The 16,890-nt window shown below is 38.3% G+C and overlaps 1 protein-coding gene across 8 annotated transcripts in view; it reads right to left on the reverse strand.

The window, feature by feature from the left end:
• Positions 1–16,890, reverse strand: part of ehbp1.L (EH domain binding protein 1 L homeolog) — a 294,730-nt gene that overhangs the window by 228,332 nt on the left and 49,508 nt on the right. For all 8 annotated transcript variants that reach the window (XM_041562642.1, XM_041562641.1, XM_018262832.2 and 5 more), the window contains exons 4-5: positions 7,893–7,988; positions 5,765–5,818 (exon numbers count right to left, since the gene is read on the reverse strand). In XM_041562642.1, the coding sequence (XP_041418576.1) occupies positions 5,765–5,818; positions 7,893–7,988 (150 nt within the window). The remainder of the gene's footprint in view (positions 1–5,764; positions 5,819–7,892; positions 7,989–16,890) is intronic.

A 16,890-nucleotide genomic window follows, 5' to 3' on the forward strand; every position in this document is an offset into this window, starting at 1 on the left:
GGCGGACCTGTGGGTGGGGCTTGCGGTGGACGCAGCCCAGGGAATTTTGTTGTATGGGGCCCTGTGATTTGTGGTGGCGGCCATGGCCACGCCACAAATGTTTCTTTTTTTTACTTGGAGGGGGCCTAGAAAATTTTTTGTATGGGGCCCTGATGCTACTGAAATGCCAATATCTCTCTTGTCCTGATCCTTCCTCCTCTATCATATATCAGTATCCAGCTGTCTCTCTGCTACCCCCCTTGGATGTCTTCTACTTTGTTTTTTAACTCACCCGGGACAAAGTAGAACTGCTCCTATTTACACCCACAAACACAATCCCCCGCCTGTTACAGCAAACAACACTATTATTATTCATTACAGTATCAAGGTTTGTTGGAGTAATATTTGACTCTGCACTCTCGCTTCTTCTTTGCATCCAATCCCTTACAAACATCTTAAAATTGAAATAATATTGTAAAAATATTGCAAACTCATGCCCCTTTCTCAGTCAGGAAACTACAGAAATATTTGTCCTCCCAATTATCATGTCCCACTATAGCAACCTCTTCCATACTGCCTCACTAACTGATCCTCTCTACAGCCCATCCAAAACACAACTTCAAGACTCGCCCATCAAACCACCTCTCTATATTATTGCGCTGGTTGCCAATACATTCTTACATGAAATAAATTCCTGATCATGACATAGAATGCTCTCTTTAACAAATCTACCACTTTCCTCCTCTCTAGTAACACCCTCACATACACACAGAACTTTTCTCTAGCAGCCCCAGTTCATTACTTGCCATACTACATCAGGAGATTACTGACTATTCCTTTAGGCGCAAGAACTTTTTTTTCATTCATGATTTTGCCAAGGAAAATGGCTAAACTGTGAACCGCGCAGTAGAAAATCCGATGTGAGGTGCATAGGACAGGGTCAGGGGGTGCAGCCCAGCCCTGTCATTATTGCTTAATAAGTTAGGCAGTAATAAGTTAGTGTGTACCCACTGCCACTCCCAAGCCTGCATGTCTCAAATATGCACAGTTAATGTGGACAGGGAGGGGACAGGAAGGGGACAGTTATGTGCCTCCCTCTTCCCACCTCTTGTGAATACATTGCTGCTGAATGCAGGCAGTGCTGTATTCTTTAATGCAACTGCAGAGACTTAAAACAATCCAAGACCAGAGAAAGGGAGTGTGCAAAAAAAATGGCCTATTGCACCAGTTTTTGGCACTTTGGATATTAGCATCCCAAAATAAGCTGACCCTTATCTATCACATTCTGCGGAACCATTATCTCCTTACTAACAGTCACATAACAGACAATATTTCTGCAAAATTGACTTTTCCCACAGTTACATATTACTTGTGTCTTACCTATCTCCTCCCCTACATACTGCAAGCCTTTGCAAACAGGGCCTTCATTACTATGGGGCAGATTTATTAAAGGAGAAAGAAAGTCAAAAATGAAATTAAGCTCTAATTATTGCCAATGAAAATTATGCATCTGTGACAGCAAGCATTCCCTCGTTAGTTTTTCCAGTAGTATTTTTTCTGCAATCGATTTTGAAATAAATATGAACATGTATAAAAAGTCATACCCTGTCTGCAGTCCAGAAATTGCCGTGAATACGTCATACGCATGCGCAGTAGGTAACAGCAGTGCCCTGTGCATGCGCAGAAGAATCCTTGGAGATCCCTGCTTAGTGCTGATGTTGCGGTCACGTGATTTATCCTGTCGTCATCGTTGACCTCTCTGCTCCCGCCCCATTCATTAAGTTTCCAATAAGCAACTAAGGGAAGCTTTGGTTTTCATTCACAGTTTGTCAGCGAGTGAGCGCAGGAGCTGAGAAGGGGAAGCCAGCCAGCGAGCGGGTCTGTCTGAGGTCTGTAGTAAATTCATATAGGAAAAGACGGATTTTTTTTTTTTTTAATTTTATTATTAAGTTTGGCTCCTTGCTTGCATTCAGATACAGAATGCGTGTATGATGACGTTATGGGGTCACAATGGAAGCACATACGATTGAGTGCAGGGCGGAAGTGACACACCTATGTGAAAATGGCGGCGCCAAACTGTTACAAGTGCCATAACTTCTGAATGTTAGTGCACAGATGCAGCAGTGATAAGCAAGTTTTTACTACAGCGTTTCAGGAGGGGGCCTGGTGGGGAACCCAATGAAGTAGGATTCAATTTTTGACTTTCCTTCTCCTTTAAGGATCGAGTTGCGTTTTCCACGAAAATTCTAGTTTTCGAGGTTATTTTTTTGGTCAAAAATACATTTTTCAAGTTAAAAAAAATAGAATTTTTAGATTTTTTTAAAGAAAAGAAACTCAAATTCTTCGAGATTTATTATGCCCCGACCCTGGAAATAGCTTGAATCCAAAAATACACAATCTACAATCTGGCAGAGGTCCCTTGAACCATCTGTAGATGTTTATAGCCATCATGATGTTCAAGTTTTTTCTGAAGGTTTCACTCGAAAAGTTGATCAATTCGAGCAATTTTTTTAATCGATGAAAACTCGATTCAGTTGAGTTTTTGGTTGTTAACCGCTAAATCGTGTTTTTTTCCATTCAAGTTTTTTCTTAAATAAGAAACCATTGGAGTTAATTTGAGGTATAAAAAAACCTCTAAAATTCCACCTTTGATAAATATCCCCCTTAATGTACCTGTTTGTTTGCCAGTTATTATGTACTCTTGTACTCTTATCTACATTGCTTTGGAATATGTTGGCTGTTGTAACATCATGTAAATATCATAATAATAGAATATAATACACAAGCCATGAATATAATTATTATATCCTTATAAATGGGGAGTACTGATGTCATCAGTTATAAACGGTGAGTAGTGATGTAATTTCTGTCACATGACTCAGTGGGGCTTATTTATCAACACTGGGCAAATTTGCCCATGGGCAGTTACCTATAGCAACCAATCAGTGATTAGCTTTTTGAAGCCAGCTACAAGTAGAACAATGAATGCAGCAATTTGATTGGTTGCCATGGGTTACTGCCCATGGGCAAATTTGCCCAGTGTTGATAAATGATCCCCACTGAAACTTGTGTATTATAATAAATAAAGTACAGCCTGTTGAAAAATATGAGGATATTAGAAGTTACCTCGGACTTTGACCTTGTATTTTATATGGTGATGAAACTCCTTGGTAACTTATAATAGCCTTATAATTTACAAGAAGGGGGGTACTTTATTCACTATATAAACCACTTTGCTTCACAATGCATTTTAGAAAATAACCACCAGATGGCACTATATGACATAAATAAGAAACACAACCATAAACTGCTGGACAGCTGCAACCTGGGATAACCTACTACCTGGGAAAAGGATGGTAACTACAGTCCCTGATCACGGTGTTAGTATTATTGCTTATGGCTGCTATACCATTTCCCAGGTAAAGCAATTCTATGATATACATTCATTTTGTTTCACCCTGACAGTAAAATGTGGCACCTGATTGGTCACAGCCTGCCCAAGCTGAACCAGTTAGATAAAAAAACAATGAGCACTGGTGAAGTGCAGGCCATGCCATTTCCTGGTCGGTCACTCTAGCCAAGGGATCCCCAACCTTTTGAACTTGTGAGCAACATTCAGGAAAAAAAAGTAAAAGTTGGGGAGCAACACAAGCATGATAAATGTTTTTGGGGTGCCAAATAAGTGCTGTGATTGGCCATTTGGTAGCCCCTATTTGGATTGTCGACCTACATTGAGGATCTGTTTGGCAGTACACCTGGTTTTTATGAAACCAAAACTTGTCTCCAAGTCTGGAATTCAAAAATAAACACCTGCTTTGAGGCCACTGGGAGCAACATCCAAGGGGTTGGAGAGCAACAATGTTACTCACGAGCTACTGGTTGTGGATCACTGCTCTAGCCTAACACATTTTAAGGAATTCTGAAAGTGCACAACAGCTATACAGCAACCCAAAATCCAGTACCTTTATACATTATAGTAACGAAAGCCACTAACCATACTCACTCAGATTTCCTAGAGCACTTTATAAAAATACCACTAGATGGTGCTTTTGGACCATTTTATCATCAAAATACACACTCTATTAGGAATTCGATCTTTTATTGCTGGTGGTTCTCATTGTCAGAGAAATAAAGAGGTTTAAGGAACACTACATCAGTTAATCACAAATTAGAATTCTAAAATTTATAACCAGAGGAACTCAACTGCTGCATTAACTAACCTAGAAACAGTTTATCTGGAAACAGTTTATCTGTGCACCACCACCCTATTATGATATAAACAGCTGTAGTCTAATTCACAACTAGAGTTGGCACTTTTTCTGGAAAAAAATACCGGCCTTCCTATATTTTTATGGGTTTTCCCTATAACTAACATTGGCATAAGCAACATTTTTACTGGCCAGGCCGGTAAAATACCAGCCAGGTGTCAACCCTATTCACAACTGATTTTTAATTCTTCTTATTTTTTTACTTCCACTTTTTTTGTATCCTGCAGCTCTCTAGTTTGGCTTTTAACATCGACTTGGTTGGTTAAATATGGTCTGAACAGAGATATAAATAAGATAGTGAATAAAAACCCCTCCTGTAAATTATAAGGATATTATAAGTAAGACCACATAAAAACACGAGGCCGAAGGAACTCAGAGGTGACTTCTAATATCCTTATATTTTCCAGGGTACCGTATATACTCGAGTATAAGCCGTCCCGAGTATAAGCCAAGGTACCTAAATTTACCTCCAAAAACTGGGAAAGCTTATAGACTCGAGTATAAGCCGAGGGTGAGAAATGCAGCAGCTTCTGGTAAGTTTCAATCTCGTTTTTGGATGACTATTCTTAGGCGCCGGCTACTATTCTAAGGCGCCGGCTACTATTCTAAGGCGCCGGCGAATATTCTTAGGCGCCAGCAACCGTTTTTGCGCTTGACCCGAGTATAAGCCAAGGTAGAGTTTTTCAGCATATTTTGGGGGCTGAAAAACTCGGCTTATACTCGAGTATATACGGTACTTTATTTATTATAATACACACGTTTCAGTGAGTCACGTGACAAGAAGGACATCACTACTCACCGTTTATAACTGATGACATCGGTACTCACCGTTTAAGGATATAATTTACAAGATATTCGTGGCTTTTGTGCATTATAATAAAATATAGGCTAAGAGGCAGATTTACTGTTTCCCCATGGATTCAGCTGTAATCAAATATTGCCAAACTAAAACCTGGTTCATGGGTTGAAACAGGACAGACACAATATATGCAATGCAGCTCTGTGTATTTCTATCAATTATTCAGGTAGTGAAAACTGATAACTGATGTAAGCCTAGGATTTACAATTGTTTGCTCCCTTGCAGCCTTTTATTTTTGTTTTGCTTAAAAGATAAGTACTGTAGAACTGTATTGGATGGCAAAACACAATCAATATTTGCTGCTTGTATATAAACATTGCTGTGATGCACCTATAAATGTCATAAGAAATAATCATTTACTAGCAGCTAAGTTGGTATTTTTGGTTACAAATATGTTCCTATTGTATAGCACAGGAGTGAGATCTATTATCTAGATTTTTTAAGTGCCTTTTTGTGATCTGTAGTAGCTGGAGCCACGTCGTCTTGTCTCACTGTATATTCGTATACTGCTGAGATGACAATAAAGTTTACTTTGACTTTAGAATACTTGGGACCTGGGTCTTTCTAGATAAAGCATCTTTCAATTATTAGCAGAACCATTTCTCAAGGCAACTTAATATACACAATTTATTAACTATAAAACCTGTATTTCACTTACATTTTCTATTACAAATGTCCATTCTTTGTCTTCAAACTCCTCCGCATGGGGATCCTTTAAAAAGAAATGAGATGTTACGACTATGGTCAAGTTCATGTACATTCCTTGCAACAGTATTTAGACTCCTCGTGGTCAATTCTTTAATTTTGCTGGAAAAAAATTCCTACACTGAAATTTTGATCTACAGTGTTTAAGATTGTAGAAGTATTTGAGTCCCTAGTGTTTGGCGTCACTGTCCTGCTAAAAGATTAACTTTCTCCCAAGATCTAGCGTTTCATGTAGCCTAAAACTCAGACGGCAGTGCCTCACAAGTTACACAAGTTACCATCCTGGTAAATTTAAGAGACAAATTAAATTTAATTGGAAACTGGAAATCTGGCTCTTCTAGTACTGAAAAGTACAATCACGCTCTATGTACTACTGTGTACCCAACTCCGACTCAGGATGAGAAATGCCCCTGTTAAAATAATTTCTCAATATTTTCCTGTATTTTGTATCATCCTTAATATGCTACAATCAACCCTGATCTCAATGCAATTTAGAATCAGGGGGTGCTAATCAACCCACCATGGAAAGCTTTTAGTCCCACTACCCTAATAATAGAGAAAGGTGTGAGAGAACCAAAACAAAGGAATGGATCCTTAAACATTTCCAACCTCTTTCTTTCTGCAAATCTATGAAAGCAATGTAAACTCTCAAAAAAATATATGCAAATTTGCAAGTAATTTTTTAGGGATAAGTTATTTTAACACTTGTAATAATGATAACGAAAGTGAAGCAACAGAGCCATCTGCTCATCAGTTCTTTGACCAGCCTGACAGCTAAGAGAAAAGTAAAATAGCTAACTAAGTCTTCTTATGTTGCTCTGTTTAGAAAAGAGTGGAGAAACATCTGAAGACTTTTTTCTTCCAGTTTTTTTTCTCTATGTCAGGCTAGCGGGAGGAACCAATAGTGGGCTTTCAGGTTATGGTGCCTGAGGCTGGCCAGACCATATACAAGCGAAGTAGAGTTGGCGTTATGGCACTTTAGATTATTTAAATCTAAGACAATTAAATGGTTAAATACATATTTATAATTTTTGCTCTTATATAGTTAGTTATAATATATAGTTTTATATATATATATAATATATATAATATAGTTAGTTAGCCAATAATGTAATGTATAAAGACTGAAGTCTAACATAATAGCCAGAATACCATTTCCTGCTTTTCGGCTCTCCTGGTTTCCAGGCAGTAACAAACAGTGACTTGAGGGGGGGCCACATGGGTCATACCTGTTGCTTTTGAATCTGAGCTGCATGCTAAGGATCAATTGCAAACTCACTGAACAGTTATGTTATATTATTATATTTATTAATTATTTATTATTATATTTTATTTATCCAGTTTTTATTTTTACACCGAACTGTTCCTTTAATATAATTGCAGCTAAATTCTCCTCTAGGGTTCACAATATCTATACCAGGAAAAGTTGCACTTTGCCATAAGAAGATGATACAGTAGCCAAAAAGGTAGATGACACATGGAACTTTTCAAGGAGCTTTAATAACTGCAGATTTTTTTATTTAGTAACATGTGAGAATCATCCGAACATCTGAATTCTTTTGCAAGGCAACATATAATCAAATATCTAATCTACCATACCCCATAACATTTGAAAAAAAGAAAGACAGAGCCGAAAAGATCTGCCGCATGCAGTGCACAGACATTTTTTTCACCCCTTAAATGTCACATCCATTTTACAAAGTTTGGCAGGTTATAGAAAGTCTGAACACACTTCTGGGGATTTTAGGGTCAGGTTCTATGTGTTATTACAGTTTTGCTAATGAAGGTGAATTGCCCTTTAAGCTGTAAGTCACTGTTTCCTCAAGAGACCTGCTTATCTTAAATTGTTACAATTTACCTTAAACAGTTACAAATGTATCTAAGTGCAATTGCCGAGTATACTGGGTTCTCTGCCAAATTATTTAATTACATTTCAGAAACATTGTATCTTTTTTGGCTATCAGTGCAGGAGATCAAAGAGAAACTCAGACATTTAGTAACAAACTGGAACTGTGGGCTGAGCTGTCAGAATCGGGACTACGGTCCCACAAAAAATGGGACAGTAGGGAGGTATAACTTACCTTGAAGAGTGTCACAGTGATTTCAACATTTTCAGGAACTGGCCACACAACAACCCCACGATAAGGATTCTTTATGCCAGGCTGCCAACTGTGAGCCTAAAAATAGAGTTAACCATAGATGTAAAATAATCGAAAGAAACCTTGAAACAATAACACATCTAGAGCAATACTAACTGCTATTTTTGTATCAAAGGAATAGTCTCAAAAGTAAAAGTAAAAGTAAAAAAATCTCTATTTTTGGCAGGAATTGCAAAATCATAAAATGTGCATAGGCTGAAGAAGAAGTAAAAAGGGCTGTATGGCATACTTGGATAAAAAGTATTCCCTTTTGATACACTAAACAGAGCAGTTTACCACTGGGACCACTCGGAACATGACTTTAAGTTTTGCAGGGACCAGGAAAAATTTGTGTTAATACAGGAAAACGTAAGAAAAATAACTGGACTTGGCTATTTACAGACAGAACTTTGGCAAAATTTACATCTGGTTAGGATTTTAAACCTCTTAATTTCATGAATAACAACATTAAAAGAAAACTATACCCCCAAAATAAATACTTAAGCAACAGTTTATATCATATATATATTTAAGTAAATATTGTCCTTTTACATCTCTTGCCTTGAGCCACCATTTTGTGATGGTCTGTGTGCTGCCTCAGAGATCACCTGACCAGAAATACTGCAGCTCTAACTGTAACAGGAAGAAGTGTGGAAGCAAAAGACACAACTCTGTCTGTTAATTGGCTCATGTGACCTAACAAGTGTGGTTTGTTTGGTTTGTTTGTGTGCACTGTGAATCGTACAATCCCAGGGGACGGCCCTTATTTTTTAAAATGGCAATTTTCTATTTAGGATTACCAAATGACACACACTACTAAAAAAGTAAATTATTAAGAAAATGGTTTATTTACATGAAACAGAGTTTAACATATGAACTTTTTTATGCAATATATTTTTATAGAGAGCTACATTGTTTGAGGGGTATAGAGGACAAAGTCATTTTCAGGAACATCTGGACAGAATTTTGGTGTAAAATCAAGGAAAACATGATGTAAAAGACATCGAAACCCACCCAATGAAATGCATTATAAATTGGTGGGACCACAAAAAAATTATGTAAGATGTGGGAAAACTTAATAGAAGGTTATGTAAAATTGAGGTTTCACAATAAACCATAGAAAAAAAGGGAAAGTTAAAGGCTGTGACTACAAAATTCATAGACACATACAAGACATGTTGTGCCTTAAGCTACTAAAAAATGCCTTCCCCTTTAAACCAAAAAGCTATGGGCCTAGGGCAGAAGGTAGCATGAATTGCTGCAACATTTTAATAATACAACATGTAATTTCAAAGCTTTCTATTTATGGTTATACTGCAAGGATTGAAAAGCCAGGCAGCTGTATGGGCTGGTTTAGATTCACTGCAGCTGGCATGTTGCAGTCCCTATTCAAGCGCTGGTTTGAATTATTTTTCAACAAAACTACTATTGGAGCATCTTTTAAAATTCAAAAAAGCATTTAGAGATCAGCATTCTTTATAAAGAATGTGTATCTTCATCAGCTTAAAGGAATAGTAACACCAAAAAATGAAAGTGCTTTAAAGTAATTAAAATATAATGTACTTTTTCCCTGCACTGGTACGACGGGTATGTTTGCTTCAGACAGTCTACTATAGTTTATATAAACAGCTGCTGTGTAGCAATGGGGGCAGCCATTCAAGGCTCAGGTTACATAGCAGATAACAGATATACTCTATAGAATCCCAGCATATCTGTTATCTGCTAAGTAGCCTGTGCCTTTTCTCCTTTTCAGCTTGAATGGCTGCCCTCACGGCTACACAACATCATATTTTTATATAAACTAGTATTAGTCTTTCTAAAGCAAACACAACTTTTACCAGTGCAGACCAACAGTACATTATATTTGAATTACTTTAAAATGCTTTTAATTTTTGGTGTTATGGTTCCTTTAAGCACAGGTATGAATCTCTAAAGAATAAGGGGATCTCATAGTCAGCAGTTTTAATTGAAAGAAAAGGCAGATACTGCCCATTAGCTTAGATGCAGAAGTAGCAATCAACAATGACAGACATTTCTGTCAACCAACAGACTGGCATCTGGGACAGGAAAATATTAACTAGCTAGGGGGGCATATTGGTGGGAGAATCAGCAGGTTGTCTGGAGACACTATTGCCAGGGATATATATCAGAATATAGGCTTTGGTGGAGTTAAAACAGTTCAACTGTTCAGATTTTTTTTTCTGAAATGGGGTTATATAATAAAAGGCACTATATTTGCCCAGGTGCAGTAAACTATAGCAACCAATCAGCAGAATTATTCACCTGTCACCTGTTTAAAAGCAAATATCTTATTGGTTGCTATGGGTTACTGCTCCTGGGCAGACTTAGTGCCTTTTATTATATATGTGGGTATGATCTGTAACCCTTTTAGTAATTCTGCTAGTGATGTTGATCATGATAAGTACAGGTATGGAATCCATTATCCCGAAAAGAGCCAAAAGCCATCTCCTATTGACTCCATTTTAATAAAATGCATAAATTTTAAAAGATTTTATTGTTTTCTGTAATAAAACTTTATACTTAGATATTACCTGTACTTAGATAATCAATTCCTACTGTAGGCAAAACAATCCTATTGGGTGTATTTAATTTTTACATGATTTTTAGTAGACTTAAGGTATGAAGACCCCAATTATGTAAAGATCCCTTAGGAAATGGCACACGGGGGGATTAGAGAATGATATAAATCTCCTCTTCTCCGGGGGACTATTTGCCTTTATGCAGGAAACCCCCAGGTCCTGAGCATTCTGGATAACAGGTCCCATACCTGTATTTGAAGTCTTGGAGGAAAAAATTTAGAACCGGTCCTCTATGGGATTTCTATAGGGAGGTCTGTAAAACCAATTAAGCTCCTGATAGCACAACATTTCCATTAAGTTAAAATTTGTTCCTTTGGCATCAAAACGTTTTTAAATTAATCATCAATGACCCCAAAAGTTAAGGTGAGAAGTACCAGGCCAAGGGTCACGTCAGAGCAAACTTGTACACCAAAAAGCTGCACCATATTGCCAAGTAAATCTGCAAGTCTCCTAAGAAATGATAATAGTGTTATTCTGCACATATGTCCACAACAGTGTAAACATCCAACCTTTCAGCATCAAATACAAACTAATAATTAACTTACCTCCATCTAGGAGTACTCAAGTTTGTACAGACTATAAAACTTTGCCCTGGCTCAGATAGAGTTATCAGTTAGAGGTAACTGTAGTTTACCTTGTGTAAGACTAGTGTGTGATGTTATGTACTGCATTCATTCTAACACACAAATAGCTCATATGTTTTTCTGGGGGCGGCGACTCTTTGCACGTATGGATAAATGACCGTTATAAAGGTGTGTTCTTCATAATGTTTGGACTGACAATTAAATAGCCGTTGCTCTTATATTAGCACTTCTCTGTGTATTTCTCATCAATAAACCCACAGCCTAATCCATGCTGATGGTCTTCATTTCTAAAAAAAACTAAAGATTTTAGGGATTGTGCCTGTAATTCCTAGAAAAGAGAGCAAATGGCAGACACATGCTATTTAGCATGACACCAAGGGACGAGCTAGAGAACATGGGCAGTACCCACAAAAGGCACATAAGCAGCAGAATCTCTCTGACTTATGAGAATAGCCTAGTTCAGTAATGCCAAAACATATGTACGGAGTCATTTCAGCCCTCACATCCAGATCCGACTGGTTTAAAAAAACAAAAACCCCATAGGTTTATGGTCCTGCATATTTTGGGGTCCCGATTAATTTTGTTGCATCTGGACAAGGAAACCTTTGATCCACAAGGATGTTAATAGGTACTAAGGCCCCCTGCATATCTTGGGACCATGTATAATTTCTAGGGATGCACTGAATTCAGAATTTGGTTCTGTATTTTGGCCAATATTGGCCCTTTTCAGCAGGATTTGGATTAGGCCGAATCCTTGTGCCTGGCCAAACTGAATCCTTAAAATCATGTGACTTTTCGTCACAAAACAGGAAAGTAAAAAAATGTATATATTCCCTCCCCCTCGATTTGCATATGCAAATTACGTTTTGGTTCGGTATTTAGCCAAATCTTTCACGAAATAGCGAATTCGGTGCATCCCAAATAATTTCATGTTACGCATACATTTGGACAGGGAATGCAACAAAACTCTCATTCAGAACAATGTGAACTACTTTTTTTTTTATGCAAAACATCGGTCCCTGCACCCAAGAAGCCTGCCATTCTCTTTGACTAATCAGACTGCAGCATTCTACAGGGAAAAACCAAATGCAATAAATAAACATGTACGTGGGGGATTTTAAAGATGCTGAACTCTGCCATCCATTTATTCCAAAAATCACATGCTGTTCATCTGACAAATCAGACTACACCACTGCATAGTATAGAAAAACTACTAACGCACAGCATCAAAGGAAAAAACATGTACCTAGGTGTTTTCAAGGCTGCGGAGCTGGTGGCAAAGGGCATTAGCTGAAAACTATTCACTAGTGCTGTCAATACTTAGGTGGGGAAAAAAAGCTGCAAGATTTAGAGCATCTATAAAAAAAAAAAAAAAACTTGCCAAAATTAACACTGACGTTAACTGTTATACTTGTGTTAAAGATGCTAGTCACAGCAAGACTAATTAAGGGAACTGGATGCTGCTTTAATTCTGGCACTAAAAAATTTGCAGCATATACACAATATTAACTTAGTAACACCGTCCACCAGCTCGAGAAACAGGGTGGTGTGCAGGGTCAATAAGTTATCAATAAATAGAGAAAAGGAAAGATAGACCCATAATAACTGCACCATCAATTTTTTATGTATCTCTATGTAGCACTTAAAACATACTGTAACTTTTATTGTGATTCAGTTAATTAAAAACTGGGTTTGTCCAGAAAGGTAGTAGCGTTGATAGAGACACTAAAAGCACCGTTAAAGTTAGGAGAATCTGGTATCGTCAAATGGCAGTGAGGTGAGCAGTTACACTATCAAATCAGGTTTCCACCCTTCCTCCCATACCAGCCCAGTTCCCTTCCCCCCACCAATTGTCCCTTACGAGTAGGGATGCACCGAATCCAGGATTCGCCGAAACCTTTTGCCCAGCCGAACCGAATCTGCATATGCAAATTAGTGGTGGGGAGGGAAATCTTCTAACTTTTTGTGACAAAACAAGGAAGTAAAAAAATTTTCCCCTTCCCATCCTTAATCTGCATTTGCAAATTAGGATACAGATTCGGTTCAGTATTCGGCCAAATCTTTCGCGAAGTAGTTGGGGGTTCGTCAGAATCCAAAATAGTGGATTCGTGCATCCCTACTTAACAGTGGTTAAGTAGGGATGACGCCTGACGCGCGTTTCGATTGGAAAGCCCAAGCTTTATCAAAGGCAATGATCTAAAGGAACCGCCCTTCTATTCATAATAGTGTATGGCTTACGTGATTCAAAAATCGCTACTCCTCGAGCCATATGTCAGTGTGGGAGGGGTTGCCAGGTAGTTTCCACTGTCACTCTGCTATTCTACATAATTGTTACAGTATCCTTGTGCAGTATCATTGCGTCTAGAGGATGTTGGTTAGATACAAAATTGCAACAAATGAATTACTTTGTAATAGTTCCAAAGCATCGAGCAGCGGTCACTGCATCAGGAAATTAAACATTGGCATAAAAGCAGAAAATATCATGCAATATACATTTGATAGTAGGGAATGTAATTCAGATCATCAGATCACTTAGGAAGTGAAATGAAAACATAACATTGAATAATGCCATTCATTTCAACAAATTATATTGGACAAAAATTCTTGTAGTCCTATTAGTGCCCCCGAGATCAGATTGTGTAGTAGATTATACTTTAAAATAGCAATTTACACAGCAATGTATATTACAACAATGGTTAACTCCTGAATCCCCATCCACACAACTACTCAAACAAAAACGACACCATATGTTTCATATGGATTGGTTGGAAGCAATCATAAGAAAAGAACAAAATACACCTGGATGATTTATAGAACATCACTCCCACGTCACACCAGAAACCTTACAGTCTATGGGGCAAATTCACTAAGATCTGAAGTTGCGCCGGCGTCAGCTTCGCCACACTCCGCCGCACTTCGCCAGGCGTAGTTTCGCCAGCACTATGCAAATACAAATTACTTTTACGCAATGGTTAACTCCTGAATCCCCATCCACACAACTACTCAAACAAAACCTACACCATATGTTTCATATGGATTGGTTGGAAGCAATCATAAGAAAAGAACAAAATACAACAAAATACACCTGGATAACATATAGAACATCACTTCCACATCACACCAGAAACCTTACAGTCTATGGGGCAAATTCACTAAGATCCGAAGTTGCGCCGGCGTCAGCTTCGCCACACTCCGCCGCACTTCGCCAGGCGTAGTTTCACCAGCACTACGCAAATTCACTAAAATGCGAAGTTGAGCTCAGGGAGGCGAACGGTAGCAAAGTTGCGCTAGCGTTAATTTGTCAAGCAAAGCGAAGTTACGCTAGCGATGCCTAATTTGCATACGGTGCCAAGTTAAAGTACAATGGACGTATATGTAGCACCAAATACATTACACTACACAAGCTGAGAAAGCTTCATAAAATAAAATAGAATTGTTATTTTGCCCTATACATGTGCCCACTGTATAGTTTAGGTGCCATATGTTAGGAAATGTAGGGGGGAAGGAGGGTACCCCCAAAAAAATGTACAATCTTTTTCAGCCTATCACCCTTAAAAAAGGAAAAGACGCCAGCGTTTTTTGGGACTTAGAAAAAATTTCAACTTTTTTTGAAGCAAGCCCTACTCTACTCTATTGTACTTCGCCTGGTCCCAGTTGGCGAAGGCAAGTCTGGCGCAAGAGTAAACGTTCATGAAAATCCGCAAGTTAGTGAATTAGCGTAGTTAAGTCCCTTCGCCATAGCGCAACTTCGCCTGGCGTAAGGGTGCGAAGTAGCGCTAGCGTAGGTCCACTTCGCTAGCGAATTTACGCCAGCGCCCATTAGTAAATCGGCGAAGTAAGGAAATGACGTCACTCTGGCAAATTTGCGCTAGCGTTAGCCACTTCGCGCTTTAGTGAATTTGCCCCTATATGTTTAGACTAACGACATGGTATATATAACAAAGAAACTTTAAGAGAACATCCCATTACCTTGATGAACAAGAAAGACTGGACTGTGCACCCCCCCAGAAGTTATCAGATTAATAGATTGTTGGCTGCATACCCACAAAATACTGTATAGGGTATTATATTTATACCTCCTTTGAGCTAAAAGTTAAAAAGTTAATGTATATTGTTGGAACAATTGTTAAGAATTTATTTTCTTTATTTTCGGAACTGCATAATGGAAACAAACTGTACTATGTGGCAAAAATAAACACATGTTAAAGAAAAAAAAAAGCAATTTACCCAAAATTGCTGTAAAAAAAAGTATAATACCGAATGAATGTTTCATCAAATTCAAACCATAAAAGTTGATGTCATAAAGTGAGTGCAAAGAGTATTGAATTATATAGAAACATTCATGAATATACTTTCATTCAGTCCCATACGACCAAGGGCATTCTTCATGAAAATCCAATCACTTTCCTTGGCTAAGAGTGTCTTTTCCAAGTCACCACCCCTAATGCCCAGAGACCTATGGCCTAAGATTTTTACTTGATTGGTTATGATATTCCAAAAAATGTCTACTGACTGGTGGCAATTTTTTATTAGCTTTGACCAAATCTGGGGCATTATCAATGCTACTTGCATGTTTCATAACCAGTTTTTTAAAAAGCACGACTGGTTTTGCCAATGTAAAACTTATCACAACAGCAGATCAACATATAGATTATACCCTCTGTTGTACAAGTGAAACACTGTTTTATGGAGTACCTATCAATGATGGTGCCTTGATTGTGCATATATATGAATGCTCTGCATTTCCCGCTGGGGAAGGTACCCATTTGTGTAGGTTGACTTTGTTGACTTCTCACTAGTTTATCCCTTAAATCAGGTGCTTTCCTACAACATGTCAGCGGGTATGGGCCCAGCACAGTTGCTAAAACTGGGTCCGTATATAAGATATGCCAATGTTTATTGAGTAGCAAGTTGCCATTGGTTGCAAAATGTACTAATAAAACGGACGGGTTGCTCCTCCTTGGCTGTAGTTCATTTGTGGCCCACTAGTAGAGTGTCTCTAGGGGGTTTTGACAGCTCTAGAGAATGCCTTATGTATCAACGTATGTGAGTAACCTCTCTCAACTAACCTAGTAGTAAGTTCATTTGCTCTTAATTTGAAAGTTGAGAGATTCGAACAATATTAAATTAACTTCAGTAATTAGTTGCTAGGGAAGATTTATAGGAGAGGCTAAGATTACAAAGATATGTAATAAAAAAGTAAGAACAATAATAAAATTGAAAGCTCAGCATCCGTGTGTTTTTGGCAGCTTGGGGGCCGTGGGCCTCAGAAAAAGGCAGTTTTTTTCTGTTGGTAGCTTGGCACAGGCAGAATAAAAACGCTAATAATTAAAAATAAAACATAGGAACAGAATAGGGATGCACCAAATCCACTATTTGGGATTCGGCCGAATACCCAAATCCTTCGGGAAAGGGAAAAAGTGGAGAAAACATTTTACTTCCTTCTTTTGTGATGAAAAGTCATGTGATTTCGGGGGGCGCATGTGCGTGATGTAGGAGGCGGATGTCTTTTGCGGTAGTTCCGGCCGGGGGCTTTTCTATTGCTAATATAAGATAACAGATGAGCACAGATTTTACTTTAATCAAAGCAAGAAGGTCCTAATTTGAAGATGCCTCCAAAATATAGAAAACGAGACCAGCAGAGCTTATCTAGCTATTTGCAACGCACTTCGACACGGCATAATGGAGACAACTCCCAAGATGGCACCGCAGCTTCTCCTGCGCAGTCTGATGATTCAACATCAGTCATCGGCAGTT

Source organism: Xenopus laevis, chromosome 5L (genome assembly GCF_017654675.1).
Source record: "Xenopus laevis strain J_2021 chromosome 5L, Xenopus_laevis_v10.1, whole genome shotgun sequence".
Classification (NCBI taxonomy): domain Eukaryota; kingdom Metazoa; phylum Chordata; class Amphibia; order Anura; family Pipidae; genus Xenopus; species Xenopus laevis.